The sequence below is a fragment of the Aethina tumida genome, chromosome 1, assembly GCF_024364675.1.
Source record: "Aethina tumida isolate Nest 87 chromosome 1, icAetTumi1.1, whole genome shotgun sequence".
NCBI classification, from domain to species: domain Eukaryota; kingdom Metazoa; phylum Arthropoda; class Insecta; order Coleoptera; family Nitidulidae; genus Aethina; species Aethina tumida.
Window position 1 is genome coordinate 74567838 of NC_065435.1, and position 13431 is coordinate 74581268.

The following is a 13431-nucleotide window of genomic DNA, read 5'->3' on the forward strand; positions in this document are numbered from 1 at the left end:
TAAAATCGTAGACTTATAAATCAAAAATTTGAATGACAACCAAAACAATCCGGTAGCATAAGGACGAAATACCGTGATGTATTCAAAGTCATATCGTTTTAGCTGATTAGTAGGTCGTTCCAGCCTCCGGTGTTGACGAGAATCGTGGGAAGACCGCACACCCACCCCCAACAGTTCGTTCGAGTTCTATTAATATTTATTTATAAATAAATCTGATTAACATGTTCCCAGGTGAGTTTTATCATTATTCTGATAAAATTACTGAATAATTAACAATTTAACTTCGTAAAATTTTGACATTTTAATAATAATTATTATAACATTTTAAAGTAATAATCAAGTATTATTGCTTTTAATAAATAATAATTTATAACCAAGCCAGACCACAAAACTTGTCTTCGGTTCGTTGAAAAACAGTGGTTGATCTTCTCGTCAGCAAGAACAATAAAAAACGATCTTGAACGTATCGAGACACAATAAATGAAATCTGACGTCAGCGTTAACAAAACGAAAGTACAGTTACACATGTCGATCAAATAAGGCGATTGTGGGGGTTGGAAATGGTCCAATTTGAATTGTTTTTGACCACGTCGAAAATTCTTAAAATGCGACGCGTTTTTGGTCCGCGTTCCCGTAATTATAATATCGGGATAATCTGGAATTGATCTGGTTTAAGAACACGTGCGATAAAATTCGAATCTGGCCTTCAATGTTGCACGGATGGTGAATAATGCAAGTCAAGTTCAATTCGAGTTGTGCGCATTAAACACTTTTATGAACCATTCTCAGGTTGTGTTAGTTTTCGTGTGAAGACATTAGATATTAATTAATTAACGCAGTAATTAGATTATGAAGCTGGAGGGTTAATTATTGGAATCGTGACGGATTTGGGTTTGAAAAGGTTGTTTCATGTCGTTTGATGCGACATTGACCCATTACCATATAAAGCGTTGTATTTTACCGGTCGCCATCCAGAATCTGAGGGGTTGACCCTGGCACATTGTACTTAATACATACATCAAAATAAATGTTTTCTTTTTCACTTTTTATGTTTTAAAATAAAATGTACTGGTGGAAATAAAGCAACTTTGTTGACAGATATGTAGTTTATTTATTGGTTTTAAAGGTATGCCCTGTAATCATTCAGTTCCGACGAAAAAGTAACAAACAAATTTTATTTGTTGTACATATAATACTGTAACATGCATTTTATTATATTTGCTATAGACAAAAATACAAGTAGTAGCAATTTCGGGGTATATAATAATAATTATATTTGTTGCGTCTCTGAGAAAGTGAGATAACTAAAAACGAATTACTTAATCTGACTAGAAAACCTCATTTATATACGTGCAGAAAAATATGAGTATATAAAAAATTAGATAATTTCAAAAAGTAAAACCATTTCATAGGCCATCTTCTTGTTAGCAATAACATAATCTTTGGTCATTTTCATCACAGTATTCCATAATTATCTTTGTTTTTTACGTAATTAATTAACACATAGGTACTAATGCTTTAACATTATATATATTATCTCTAAATGGTAATATAACAATTCGCAGGACTCAAAAAACACCACCGACTTAAAACGCAATTTTAATAAGAAAGTTGAACTAATTAAAATGGACGGAAAACTAAATTACGTCGGTGACATTTTTAGAAGAAAAACTCCCGCAAAATCCTACAATTAAATCCATCGCCAGCGAAACGAGTTTAATCTGTTCCAGGAAGCCTTTTTGGTAAACTTTGTAAACGATATTTAACTCAGAAAATGGACAAGTAAACCCGCACCGCGTCACGTTAATCTATAATTAAGCCTTTGCATTTTTTTTTTTTGTTTATTAAATACAATAAATTAAAACAATCCAGGTACAAAACAGGCCAAACTATAAAGTCCACGGCAAAAGTCAGGGAAATAATTCAAAGTAGAGAGAGAGGCACTTCAACGAGATTTAATCGTATATAGTATGATTAATGGCATGTTCTGCACCTGTTTGTGTATTATTTTGTGGCACATTTTAGGCTAAGTACCGACTAGAGGAACCCTACGGTCTCCAACCCATTATCACCTTCTTAAACGGGACAAAAATTCCATGATACGGCTCACTATAAAAATCAAAAGATAAAATAACCATTAAAAACAAATCAAATTAATGATTTTACCATTGAAAATAGCGCCTGGAAGTGTGACTACCATCACAATACCCGTCCGGAGTGCTCAATTGAACGCCAACGAACTGGTCAGGTTGCGAGGCCACTGGACCCACATACCTGACCCTTCCTCCTCTAACCCTTCCTTCCTGAGTTATAACTTTGACCCAGTGATCTGGTCTCAAATCCCTAGGGATTCTCGGCAAGAACGGCTGCCAACCTTGCGGCGGAACGTTGTCTCCAGATGGTTCTGGAGCTGATGCCCTTCTGGGAACACCTTTTTTGTTTTCGCTGTAAAAATGTATTTTTAAGTACAAATCAAGATTTAATTAGAATATAACCTGTAAGTTGGAACGTCGCGTCCTGTCATGATGCAATCAATAGACCTTCTTAAATAATTCTCGGCTTCTTCGACGAGACTATCGGTGGAATCGCCACTGTCCGCCCCTAATGTCCAGTCGCTACGTAACTCCGGAAGGGAACCGTTGGCGAAACGCACTTTGGAGGGGGCCTGTTTCAAGACGGTCCTTCTGGATGGGGAAACGGGTGCTGAACATCTTCTGGAAGGTGCGGGTGGCGATAATGGGAACATGCTGCTGTATCTCGAGTGAGATTGGCTGCCGTCACTTGGCGTCGCGGTTGCAGCCGTCCAGGTAAACTTCTGTGACTTTAAAACGATTAACAAACCAATATTGTAGGAAATTAATGGGCCTTACGGTGTATCCTGGTGAATACAAGTCGGTGGTGCGCAAGAATTGTCCGTAAGTTGTTGTAGTCGGGGGTTTGAGATTGTCCGGACATAAATGATCAGCGGATCTTGATAATTCCGGTACCATGCTTGTGAATCCGATGTCTGATAATAAAACGCGACGTGCTTCTACGGTTTTTTCGGAAAGTCGCAGTCGAGAACCAGGCAATGGGAATTTTGAAGGTAGAGTCGTGAAGGTCTCACCCATACGGGCCTGTTAAAATTTTTAAGTTATAGAAATGTAGGCAAATAAAGATATTAGTACCTTATTAGCCAAACTGCTTTCTGACCTCCAAGAGGAACTAGGAAGGGCTGAAATGTCAGTCTGGGCGCCTGATTCTTTTCTAGCCGCGTTTGAGTGCGTCAAAATTGGTCTGGCTTTCTTTCCTCTAGCCAAAGCCTCCCTTGAATTGACAAAACACAATGAATGAAACTGTATGTTATTTAGTTTTCTCAATTTTTGTTTTTACGAGATTACATTATTAATAAAACAAATATACTATAAATAATATATACTACAAAATATATGGCCGATCAAACAAGAAAAATTTATTTTAATAAAAGTGTATATTTAAAAATGTATTTTACCTGTGAAGTAGAGGCCTGTATTGAATGGGATTAGGACACGTGTTTCTTCTACCGCCAACATATTCAACGTCATGAATCCCACATTTGGAAATGTCAGTCTCAACGATCCGAACTTTTTCTTCAAATCTATCAAAGCTTTCGTCTTTTTCTAATGATTTGTTTTCAAAACTGGAATCTTGATAGGAATAGTAACTTTTCAGGCTCTTTTCCTCGTGATTAATTGAATTGTCAGATTTAGAATTGTATAATTGAGAATTATCTCGCTTCAAGTCGAATGACTGAAAGTTAGAATTTTCTTGGTTCTCATTTTCAAAATTATCATTAAAAACATCATCATCTAATTCTCTATCAGAAACATCTAAGTCTAGCTCACTAACTGGACACTGTAACAACTGTGCTTGTTCCACATTAGATTCGCCAGCATCTATAGAAACCAGTTGTTCTTTGAAGTCTTGTTCTTTTGTGTCATCAGTTGTGAAAATTAATTCAATATCATCTACTTCTTCATTATCCTCATTAGTTGGACTTTGAACATTGTTGGCTTGTTTGTCAGTGTCCATATTGTTGTGGTTGAAATAAGTTAATTCTCTAGTAACTGATGATATGTTTGAGAAACTTACAGTTTTAGAGAATGTTAGTTTACCAGAACTAGTTGGAGGTTTTAATATTGTGAGACTTTCCAAGGATCTGGAGTTTTTCCTAGGGCTTCTACTCTCAGTTCTAATCAATACTTTAGTCTCAATATTATGTTTATGTTTTGGACTTGCTTTAGGTGAGACAATCGTAACTTTCTTATGTTTCACCTGTTCTGTGACTATTTCTTGACCAACTTCCTCATTTTTTAACTGTGGAACATTCTCAATAACTAGTTCTTTTTGAACAGTTCTGACAACTTCCTCTTGTATATGTTCACTGTTTTTCTCCAACAGTTTTCTTCTCAGCACATGATTCTCCAAAGTCAAGGCTCTTAATGTTTCCTCAATAGCATCAGATGGCCAAGCTTTACTCTTTAATTCTAAAATTTCAGTTTTACTCTGTTCTAAGGCGGCTCGAAGTGCTACAACTGTCTGATGTAAAGCCCTCACTGCATCCAAACTAGGTCCTCTTGCCTCACCCATTTTTTACATAAACCATCCATGCTGCCCTGTTTTTTATCCCACGAACGAGTCCCACATAAAATCCCTTCTAAAACATCTTGCCTTATTGACTTTTTATTCACTGCACCGCACAACTAAGCCACCACCGATTGTTTTAAGTGATCGTCGAACTCATAATTAAATCGTTTTGGTAACCAAGTAAACAAAACGAACGCGATTGATACAACAATTACGAGATATTTTCAAACATTTCGACAATCAATAACATTAGAATTTGTAGACCCTGGGAATTGGTGATTCATCCCGGACAAACCCTCCGCACGAATGGAGAATACTGTGCCAGGTGACACGACAAAGACGGCAATAGGGTGGGCACGTGTAAGTTTCCGGCACCCTCGGATTTTCCGAACGAGGAAAATGTGCAAGGAAACGGCGAGATCGCGCAGTTTTCAGTAGGAAACTACACATGAAATTATTATTTCAACTGTTTTGTTTGTACCAATTAACAAAGGCTTCTAAAAATAACACAATGACTGAGCCAGTAATTTTATTGCACTCAACGTTTTTTATAACAAAAGTTTTATATAACGAATAATCAAATTTGAACTTGCCGCAGAAATTAACCAATCGTATTATTGTTATTGACATTGAATATTCGAGTGTAATTAGGACGATTGTTAAAAAATTTAAACTATCCGCATTATTCAACCAATCAATTTCAACTCATCTATTAACCAATCACGAGTATCCATTCTGACTTCTATTTTGAATCGCCCAAAATTTTAGGTTAGGTTTAAAAAATGTTTTCCTATAGCATTCTAAAACAAATTTCTAAACATTTTAAACATACTATACGATATAAGCACGCTCCAGATCATTGGGTAGGTAAAGTGAAATATGGAAGAATTCAAAATTAATTTTAAATTTTAGTCGGTTGTACGTAAAAAAATCCACCCAGTAGACAAGGCATTGGAACATTTCGACGACTTTTATAAACAAGTGTTTGGCAAAAAAACATGGGAAAGGATCCGAGAAGGACTGTTGGGCAAACAAAAATACGTGGCTATTGTAAACAATTATGCGGACGACGAAGACACATGTAATACCTTCGAAATGGATGGTGCAATAAATGTTCGGAGGATATTTGAGTTGGAAAAAGATTACATTAGGGAAGAAGCTAAGCAATCCAAACGTAATAATGCATTAAATGAAATTTTTAGAATGGAAAAACAAATGGATAAAAATGTTCAATCACAAGAGAATGAACATGAGAAAGAAGAATTTTCAGCTAAAAAATTCTCATTGGAAAGTAGCTTGGGTAGTGCAGAACTTGACAATAGAAGATTAATAGATACACAAAATGCTTTATCAACAGAAATTTTACACGAATTTGTGCCAGCCACAAAAATAAAAGGCAGAGAAGATTTCATACCAGAATCTTCCCATTACAAACTGTATGATGATTCATCGAAATTTACTGTAAATGTTGAACGCGAATTTGATTTACATTTCCCCCAAAAACTTAATGTCTATTGTTACATGTCTGAAGAAGACTTCAAACCTTCCTTAAAAGGAAAAACTGGAGTCTTGAATTATTATTTAATGGATGGTGCTTCAGTTTTACCCATATTGGCCCTAGATTTGAAACCAGGATTAAGTATTTTAGACATGTGTGCAGCACCAGGTGGTAAAAGTTTATTGTGCCTACAGAGTTTGTACCCTGATAAGGTTGTTTCGAATGATGTTTCTAGAAGCAGAGTTAACAGAATTGAAAATGTTTACAGGCAGTTTTTATATGATTTTAATGAGATATGGTTGAAAACAGGGAAGATCAAACTCACTAATCATGATGGGAGGTTTATTACAAATGAAAATTTTGATAGGATTCTAGTAAGCATAGTTTTTATTATATCTTTTCAAAATAATTAATTAATAAAAATGTTTTAGGTGGATGTTCCATGTACAACTGATAGACATTCATTAAAAGAAAATGATAACAACATTTTTAAGCCAAGTAGAATAAAAGAAAGACTAAAACTTCCAGAATTACAATGTGAATTGTTAGTAAATGCTCTAAAAATAATTAACAAAGGAGGAATAGTTGTCTATTCAACTTGTTCATTAAGTCCTATTCAGAATGATGGAGTTGTTCACATGGCATTAAAAAAAATTTGGGAGGAAACAAAATTTGAAATAGTAGTAAAGTAAACAAACAGTTTCTATAATATATCTGTTGGTTTTTATATTATTATTTTTTTGTTATAGGGATTTATCTCCAGCTTTATTGCAAGCAAGAAATCTCTTCAGTTTTGCAAGAAAGGATTTGTTGAAGTATGGACATTTAGTAATCCCAAATGTTGAAAAGAATTTTGGACCAATGTACTTTTGTAAAATGCAAAGGATAAAATAGTTTAATTAAGCAAAATTTGTTTTCATTAACTTTTTTCTTTTCCACTAATTTTAATTGTTTGTAAGTATGAAAATATTCTCATAATTGTCAAAATGTACCTATAATTATTCCAAATAACGATTTTGACATCACTATGAAATGAATGTGAATGCACTGATTTGTTAGTGAAATCAAATATACACATAGTTGAAAGTCCAAGGTGAACTGAATTGGATTCACCATCAAGTTGATGATATTAATTCATCATTGACTGAACATGGACTCAATGGTGATAAAAAGATATTTCGTTACTGAATAAAAATTGCAAAGATTGTGATGACAACATTTTGTCCAATTTTCACTAACAAGTCACCAATGAATTCAAATTAATTTCACAGTGATATACATATACATTAACAAATATCAAATATGCATATTATGTCCAAGATGAATTGAACTGGAATCACCATTGATTTGATTGTAATAACTCATACACTTAGTGAAGATAAAAGATATTTGGTTACTGAATGAAAAATGCAAAGATTGTAAAGAGACAATTTTGCCTAATTATTTGTTAGTATATATGTATGTCACTGAAATCAATTTGAATTGATTGATGATTTAATGGTGAAATTAAATATGCCTTTTGTTATATATTTGGTTACTGAATAAAAAATGCAAAGATTGTGATGACAACATTTTGTCCAATTTTCACTAACAAATCACCAATGAATTCAAATTGATTTCACAGTGATATACATATACATTAACAAATATCAAATATGCATTATATGTCCAAGATGAATTGAACTGGAATCACGATTGATTTGATTGTAATAACTTGTACACTTAGTAAAGATAAAAGATATTTGGTTACTGAATGAAAAGTGCAAAAATTGTAAAGAGACAATTTTATCCAATTATTTGTTAGTATATATGTATGTCACTGAAATCAATTTGAATTGATTGATGATTTAATGGTGAAATTAAATATGCATTTTGTTATATATTTGGTTACTGAATAAAAAATGCAAAGATTGTGATGACAACATTTTGTCCAATTTTCACTAACAAATCACCAATGAATTCAAATTGATTTCACAGTGATATATATATACATATACATTAACAAATATCAAATATGCATTATATGTCCAAGATGAATTGAACTGGAATCACCATTGATTTGATTGTAATAATTCGTACACTTAGTGAAGATAAAAGATATTTGGTTTCTGAATGAAAAATGCAAAGATTGTAATGAGACAATTTTGCCAAATTATTTGTTAGTATATATGTATGTCACTGAAATCAATTTAAATTGATTGATAATTTATTGGTGAAATCAAATAAGTATTTAGTTGTATATTCAATGTGAAGTGAATTAAATTCACCATCTAGTCAATACACAACATAGACTCAGTGATGATAGAAAAGCTGGAGGAAAAATACCAAGATCGTGATGAGACAATTTTATCCAAATATTTCTTAATTTATGTGAACGTCACTGTGAAATCAATTTGAATTAATTGATGATTTATTGGTGAAATCAAATATGCATTTAGTTATATGTCCAAGATGAACTGAATTGGAATCACCATTGAGTTGATTGTAAGAACTCACACGTAGTGACGATATAAAAATATTTGATTACTAAATGAAAAATGCATAGATTGTAATGAGATAACTTTGCCCAAGTATTTGTTAATATATAAGTATATCACTGAAATCAATTTGAATTGATTAATGATTTATTGGTGAAACTAAATATGCATTTAGTTATATGTCCAAGATGAATTGAATTGGAATCACCATTGAGTTGATTGTAAGAACTCATACACTTAGTGACGATAAAAAAGATATTTGGTTACTGAATGAAAAATGCAAAGATTGTAATGAGATAACATTGCCCGAGTAATATATATGTATATCACTGAAATCAATTTGAATTGATTGATGATTTATTGGTGAAATCAAATATGCATTTAGTTATATGCCCAAGGTGAGGTGAATTAAATTCACCATGTAGCTAATACTCAACATAAACTCTCAGTGATGATAAAAAAGCTATTTAGTTACTGAAGGAAAAATACGAAGATCGTGATGAGACAATTTTATCCAAATATTTGTAAATTTATATGTATGTCACTGTAAAATTTGTATTAATTGATGATTTATTGGTGAAATCAAATATGCATTTAGTTAGACGTCCAAGGTAAAGTGAATTGTATCATTAACTCAACATGGACTCAATTATGATAAAAAAAAATATTTAGTACTGAAGGAAAAGTATAAAGATGCTGATGATACAATTTTATCCAAAACAGACATTTGGTTATATAAAACGACCAAAGCACGCGAGAGCATCGATAAAATATATTTGGTTACTAAATGAAAAATGTTAAAATAAATGAATGATTATTTACTATTTTCATGCCCGAAATATTCATGAAATAAAATTAATCGTATTTCTATTTATATAACATATTTAATTTTGATATAATAATAAAATAGACTAAATAAAAATAATAAAATTATCAACAAATACTGATAAAATTATTCATATTAACTTCACTCAATACTGTTGGTGATGACAAATTGTTATCTCTATAAACTGATATAGAGTAGTGGTTCTTCTGAATGTTGATGATAAAGAATTTTCTTCACTGGCTTTTTGTAATAAAATGTAATTGTTTTTAACAGTAACGTATTGTTTGAAAGGATTTTAAGATTGTGATGAGGCAATTTTATTTAATGCATTGATAATTAATTTAAATGCATTGATAATTAACTGAAATTAAACATACATTTAGTTGTATGTCCAAGGTAAACAGAATTAGATTCATCATCGAATTGATGTATTAACACATCATTCACTCAATATAGGCTCAATATAAAACAACCAAGGGACGCAGAAATGTGGAAAAATATTTATGAAATCATATGTCATATTTTTATTTTTATAAAATAACAAATTTTAATATAAAATAAGTGAATATAAAATGATAAAGTGTATTTTCTATAGTGATAATAGAACAATGGTTCTCCAGAATGACAATAATTTCTTTTCTGGCTTTTTCTAATAAAATCTTATTGATTTGAAAAAAGTATCTTCTACTCAATGCCTTCTAAATGTCATATTTGAAAAGATTATAAGATTAATTATTTGTTAATGTAAAGTTAGGCAACTCAGTGTACTGTTAGGCTATTTGTCAAGGATTTTAATATATGTGTCGATATGTTTTATAGTGAGTATAATATTTTGATGTGATATTTGCAGTTGAAAATTATTTGTAGTACATACGTAATAAACAACACTTGGGATAAATTCATATCGGCAATAGTCAGATGGTATATTGAATAGAAAATTAAAAAAAAATTCTTATATTAAATTTAATCATTTATATATTTTATTAAAAATAATTTTAACACAATTAAATATTATATTTTTCAAAATTTTTGAAAAATCAGAAAATCGAATGAATTCATAAAAAAAATCAATTATTACAATGCATTGTCGTATTTTACATATACCGATTTCTCTGAGTGAACTTTCGGAAAACTGTATTCTTTAAAAATGTCGACATTTTTTTATTTGTTTAATTTGTTAAAGTTATTATATGTTCTTTATTATTATTTCTTGTTTTCTTGTTTATTTTGTTACCTTTTAATTTATATTATAAAACTTTAATTTTTATTTAATTAAGCATTTTCACCTTTACTTTTAATAATTTTGTTAGATAAGTTATAAATATTCATTAAATTATATACATAACTCGTGTTAAAAAAGTATGATTGTCACGTGCGATTTGAAATTCCCACTCTAAAACTTCCGCCAGTGGCGCCAAGCTAAAAGTGTAAAGTTACCATTCAAACCAGTCGCTCTTTCTTTATTTCCGTTGTGTAGTGGAACGAACAGCAGAAAATGGTGAGTCAGTTTTTTCTGTTATATATTTGTTATTAAGTGTTTTATGTCTTCTATTTCCACTATCTTAACATTTTTCTAAGTAATTTCACAAGTTTAACCACTAAATTGCTTATTAAATAGGAAAATTTAAAAATTGTTTTGGCATAACCTAGAACTGTCACCATGTGGCAAAAATGTTTACCAATTTGTATTAAATTTACAGACTTGCAAAAGGCGTAATGGGGGCCGTTCTAAGCACGGACGTGGTCATGTGAAACCAGTCCGTTGCACCAATTGTGCTAGATGTGTGCCGAAAGACAAGGCTATCAAAAAGTTTGTCATCCGCAACATTGTGGAAGCCGCCGCCGTACGGGACATTACTGAAGCCGCCGTTTACGACCGTAAGTGTTAAATTTAAATCCTGAATATTGCCTTAATTAAAATTTTGTTGTTTTTAGACTACGTTTTGCCCAAGTTGTATGCAAAATTGCATTACTGCGTGTCTTGTGCTATCCACAGCAAAGTTGTCCGCAACAGAAGCAAAAAGGATAGGAGGATCAGGACTCCACCACAGCGTAACTTCCCAGGTCGCGACAACAACAGGGCACAACAGGCCCAGAGAAAGTAAATTGTTACTTTGTGTAATCTTAAGTAATAAACAACATACTTTATAATAACTGCCTCTTATTTGAAAAGAATATCAAGTGATTCAAAAACATTTTATTTATAATAAAATTTTCAATAAATAATTATTGCAACTATTAAATATAAATCACATTCACTAAGATAATTATTTAATCATCAGCGAGTGCGCTGTTCATCGCTTCTTTCATATTTTTCTCAAACACTTTTTTGATGTCCGAGAAGCCTTGTTTGGTCTTTCCAAATGTGTTTGGTCCGGACGACGTCGGAGTGTCCCTAAAAGTAAACAATTTATCCGCACAAACATTTAAATTTGAAACACCAACCTGCCAATGTTCCTCATCCTCATCCTGGCCTCGGGAGGCATTTGCTCTGGTTCATCATCGCTGTCATTGTTAAACGCCGAAGCGACCGTGAGTTTAGGTTTGTTGGGGTTGTTCATTTTCATGGAGTTCAACTTCATTTGAATACCCATGCTTTTCAGTCTATTTTTCGCTCCCAGTCCTACGTTTTCGGGTCTTCTCTCGTTTTCTTCCGGTTCCTTTTTGATTTCATCTTTTATTTGTTGCGGCGATCTGCTCCTGCTCCGGCTTCTGTCCCGCCGACATTTCGATGTGCCTAATAAACACTGACAAATTTAAAGGTTTTAATTGGAGTTTGGGTCATGTCATGCATCAAAATTTGCTAATACAAGTTGTGTTAAGTGTAGTTAGATTAAAATGGTTCATATTTATTACCGTGCGATGAAGAACGATCCTCTCGGTGGCGTTGGCTCATTTTCCTTATGTGGAAACTGCTGTTTTTCACTGTGGGAAATTAGGTTTTCTCGGGTGAGAAATCAATGAATGCACCGCATCCAACTCCAACTGTCAATTTTCAATAACAATTCAGTTGTAGAATTCTACATTCTTACAAATTCACATAAACTACTATTTAAGCTATTCGTCACAAGAGGGTACCACAATGAATTTTAAAATGTTGCCGGTATCTTACAATAATTCAATCGGTATACGTTTTCTGCTGTATACGTTTGTTTAAAAACAACATATATACCATACTGTGGCTAGATATGCGTTGTATTCTGGTCTGTGTAATTAGCTTAAACTAAGCGTTCAAGAGAAATGGGATCTAGCATAATCTGCGTTATATTAATATATTTTCTTGTGTAATTAACAAAATCTTGCGACGTTGTTGATAATATCAACTTGATATTAACAGTGACTATTCAGATGAGGCAGGTGAGGCAGTGCTTCACTTACGAAAATGATTTTACTGATAACGTTAATATTTAAAAATAGTTTTTTATGTTTTTATTTTTAAAACAGATTGTAACTTAATATTTAAACAAAGATAGGTTGTATGTTGTAAAACCGACAATTAAACATGCTATATCAGATTTACATTAAATTCAATAAACATTTTGTGCGCAAGCTGTCCAAAGGCATTTCACTCCTGTGCCTCTTCGCGCCAATTCGTTTGATTCCATTATTTGCGCATATGCTTTAAGATTGAGCTGTTGGTAGGGGAGCTGAGGCGTGCCTCTAGCCAATGAGATACCTTCAAATAACGACAAACGAAATGCCGAACATTGTCGATTTATCAAAAATTACTTTATCGTGTGTGTGTGTTTTGGTTGATTCAGTTATAAAAAGGTTTTTAGTACTATACTTTCTTTTTATTATGATTTATTAACATAAGAAATACTGTTGACGTGGTGGATTTTTTACTAAATAAATGTGTCCAGCTTAAATAATTATGATAAAATGTTTGTTGTTAAAGAATTAAACCGTCAAATTCCTATCGGATTATTTTCAAAGGGTAGTGAAGATATTTGGCATAAAAGCACTGATCTTCGAATTGTATGTTGTTAATTATGTGTAAATAAATATATTATAGTTTTTATTTT

At 32.2% G+C, this 13431-nt stretch overlaps 4 protein-coding genes across 5 annotated transcripts; 2 read left to right on the forward strand and 2 right to left on the reverse strand.

Annotated features, from left to right (window-relative positions):
- Positions 1–1511: 1511 nt before the first annotated feature.
- Positions 1512–5120, reverse strand: LOC109604325 (uncharacterized). Of its 2 annotated transcripts, none has more exons than XM_020020853.2 (6): positions 3491–5120; positions 3168–3306; positions 2871–3116; positions 2496–2815; positions 2167–2445; positions 1512–2109 (listed from the first exon to the last, which is right to left on the reverse strand). In XM_020020853.2, exons 1-6 carry the CDS (start codon positions 4606–4608, stop codon positions 2049–2051), a joined length of 2163 nt encoding a protein of 720 aa, XP_019876412.2. In that variant the 5' UTR covers positions 4609–5120; the 3' UTR covers positions 1512–2048. The 2 variants fall into 2 exon arrangements, with proteins under 2 accessions (XP_019876412.2, XP_019876405.2); XM_020020846.2 differs by having other exon boundaries at positions 2496–2821; positions 3491–5115.
- Positions 5121–5239: 119 nt separating this feature from the next.
- On the forward strand, positions 5240–7012 carry LOC109604310 (5-methylcytosine rRNA methyltransferase NSUN4). The gene is made up of 4 exons (XM_020020837.2): positions 5240–5468; positions 5518–6477; positions 6535–6791; positions 6853–7012. The coding sequence occupies exons 1-4, from the start codon at positions 5388–5390 to the stop codon at positions 6995–6997; spliced, it is 1443 nt and encodes a 480-aa protein (XP_019876396.1). The 5' UTR covers positions 5240–5387; the 3' UTR covers positions 6998–7012.
- A 3741-nt stretch (positions 7013–10753) lies between these two features.
- Positions 10754–11560, forward strand: LOC109603328 (40S ribosomal protein S26). The gene is made up of 3 exons (XM_020019808.2): positions 10754–10904; positions 11107–11284; positions 11342–11560. The coding sequence occupies exons 1-3, from the start codon at positions 10902–10904 to the stop codon at positions 11509–11511; spliced, it is 351 nt and encodes a 116-aa protein (XP_019875367.1). The 5' UTR covers positions 10754–10901; the 3' UTR covers positions 11512–11560.
- A 28-nt stretch (positions 11561–11588) lies between these two features.
- Positions 11589–12396, reverse strand: LOC109603317 (PEST proteolytic signal-containing nuclear protein). Its single transcript, XM_020019798.2, has 3 exons — positions 12263–12396; positions 11852–12143; positions 11589–11801 (listed from the first exon to the last, which is right to left on the reverse strand). Exons 1-3 carry the CDS (start codon positions 12300–12302, stop codon positions 11678–11680), a joined length of 456 nt encoding a protein of 151 aa, XP_019875357.1. The 5' UTR covers positions 12303–12396; the 3' UTR covers positions 11589–11677.
- Between the last annotated feature and the right edge of the window lie 1035 nt (positions 12397–13431).

Bases quoted from the DNA above. Each gene is read 5' to 3' on its own strand.
- LOC109604325 (XM_020020846.2), bottom strand. From the start codon at position 4,608: ATGGGTGAGGCAAGAGGACCTAGTTTGGATGCAGTGAGGGCTTTACAT. The intron at 3,117-3,167 runs GTACTAATATCT...AAATTTTAACAG, and splicing joins AAAGCAGTTTGGCTAATAAG to GCCCGTATGGGTGAGACCTT. The intron at 2,822-2,870 runs GTAAGGCCCATT...ATCGTTTTAAAG, and splicing joins TGTATTCACCAGGATACACC to TCACAGAAGTTTACCTGGAC.
- LOC109604310 (XM_020020837.2), top strand. From the start codon at position 5,388: ATGTTTTCCTATAGCATTCTAAAACAAATTTCTAAACATTTTAAACAT. The intron at 5,469-5,517 runs GTAGGTAAAGTG...TTTAAATTTTAG, and splicing joins AGCACGCTCCAGATCATTGG to TCGGTTGTACGTAAAAAAAT. The intron at 6,478-6,534 runs GTAAGCATAGTT...AAAATGTTTTAG, and splicing joins AAAATTTTGATAGGATTCTA to GTGGATGTTCCATGTACAAC.
- LOC109603328 (XM_020019808.2), top strand. The intron at 11,285-11,341 runs GTAAGTGTTAAA...TGTTGTTTTTAG, and splicing joins TGAAGCCGCCGTTTACGACC to ACTACGTTTTGCCCAAGTTG.
- LOC109603317 (XM_020019798.2), bottom strand. From the start codon at position 12,302: ATGAGCCAACGCCACCGAGAGGATCGTTCTTCATCGCACG. The intron at 12,144-12,262 runs GTAATAAATATG...AGTGTTTATTAG, and splicing joins GGATCGTTCTTCATCGCACG to GCACATCGAAATGTCGGCGG. The intron at 11,802-11,851 runs GTTGGTGTTTCA...GTTTACTTTTAG, and splicing joins AGGATGAGGAACATTGGCAG to GGACACTCCGACGTCGTCCG.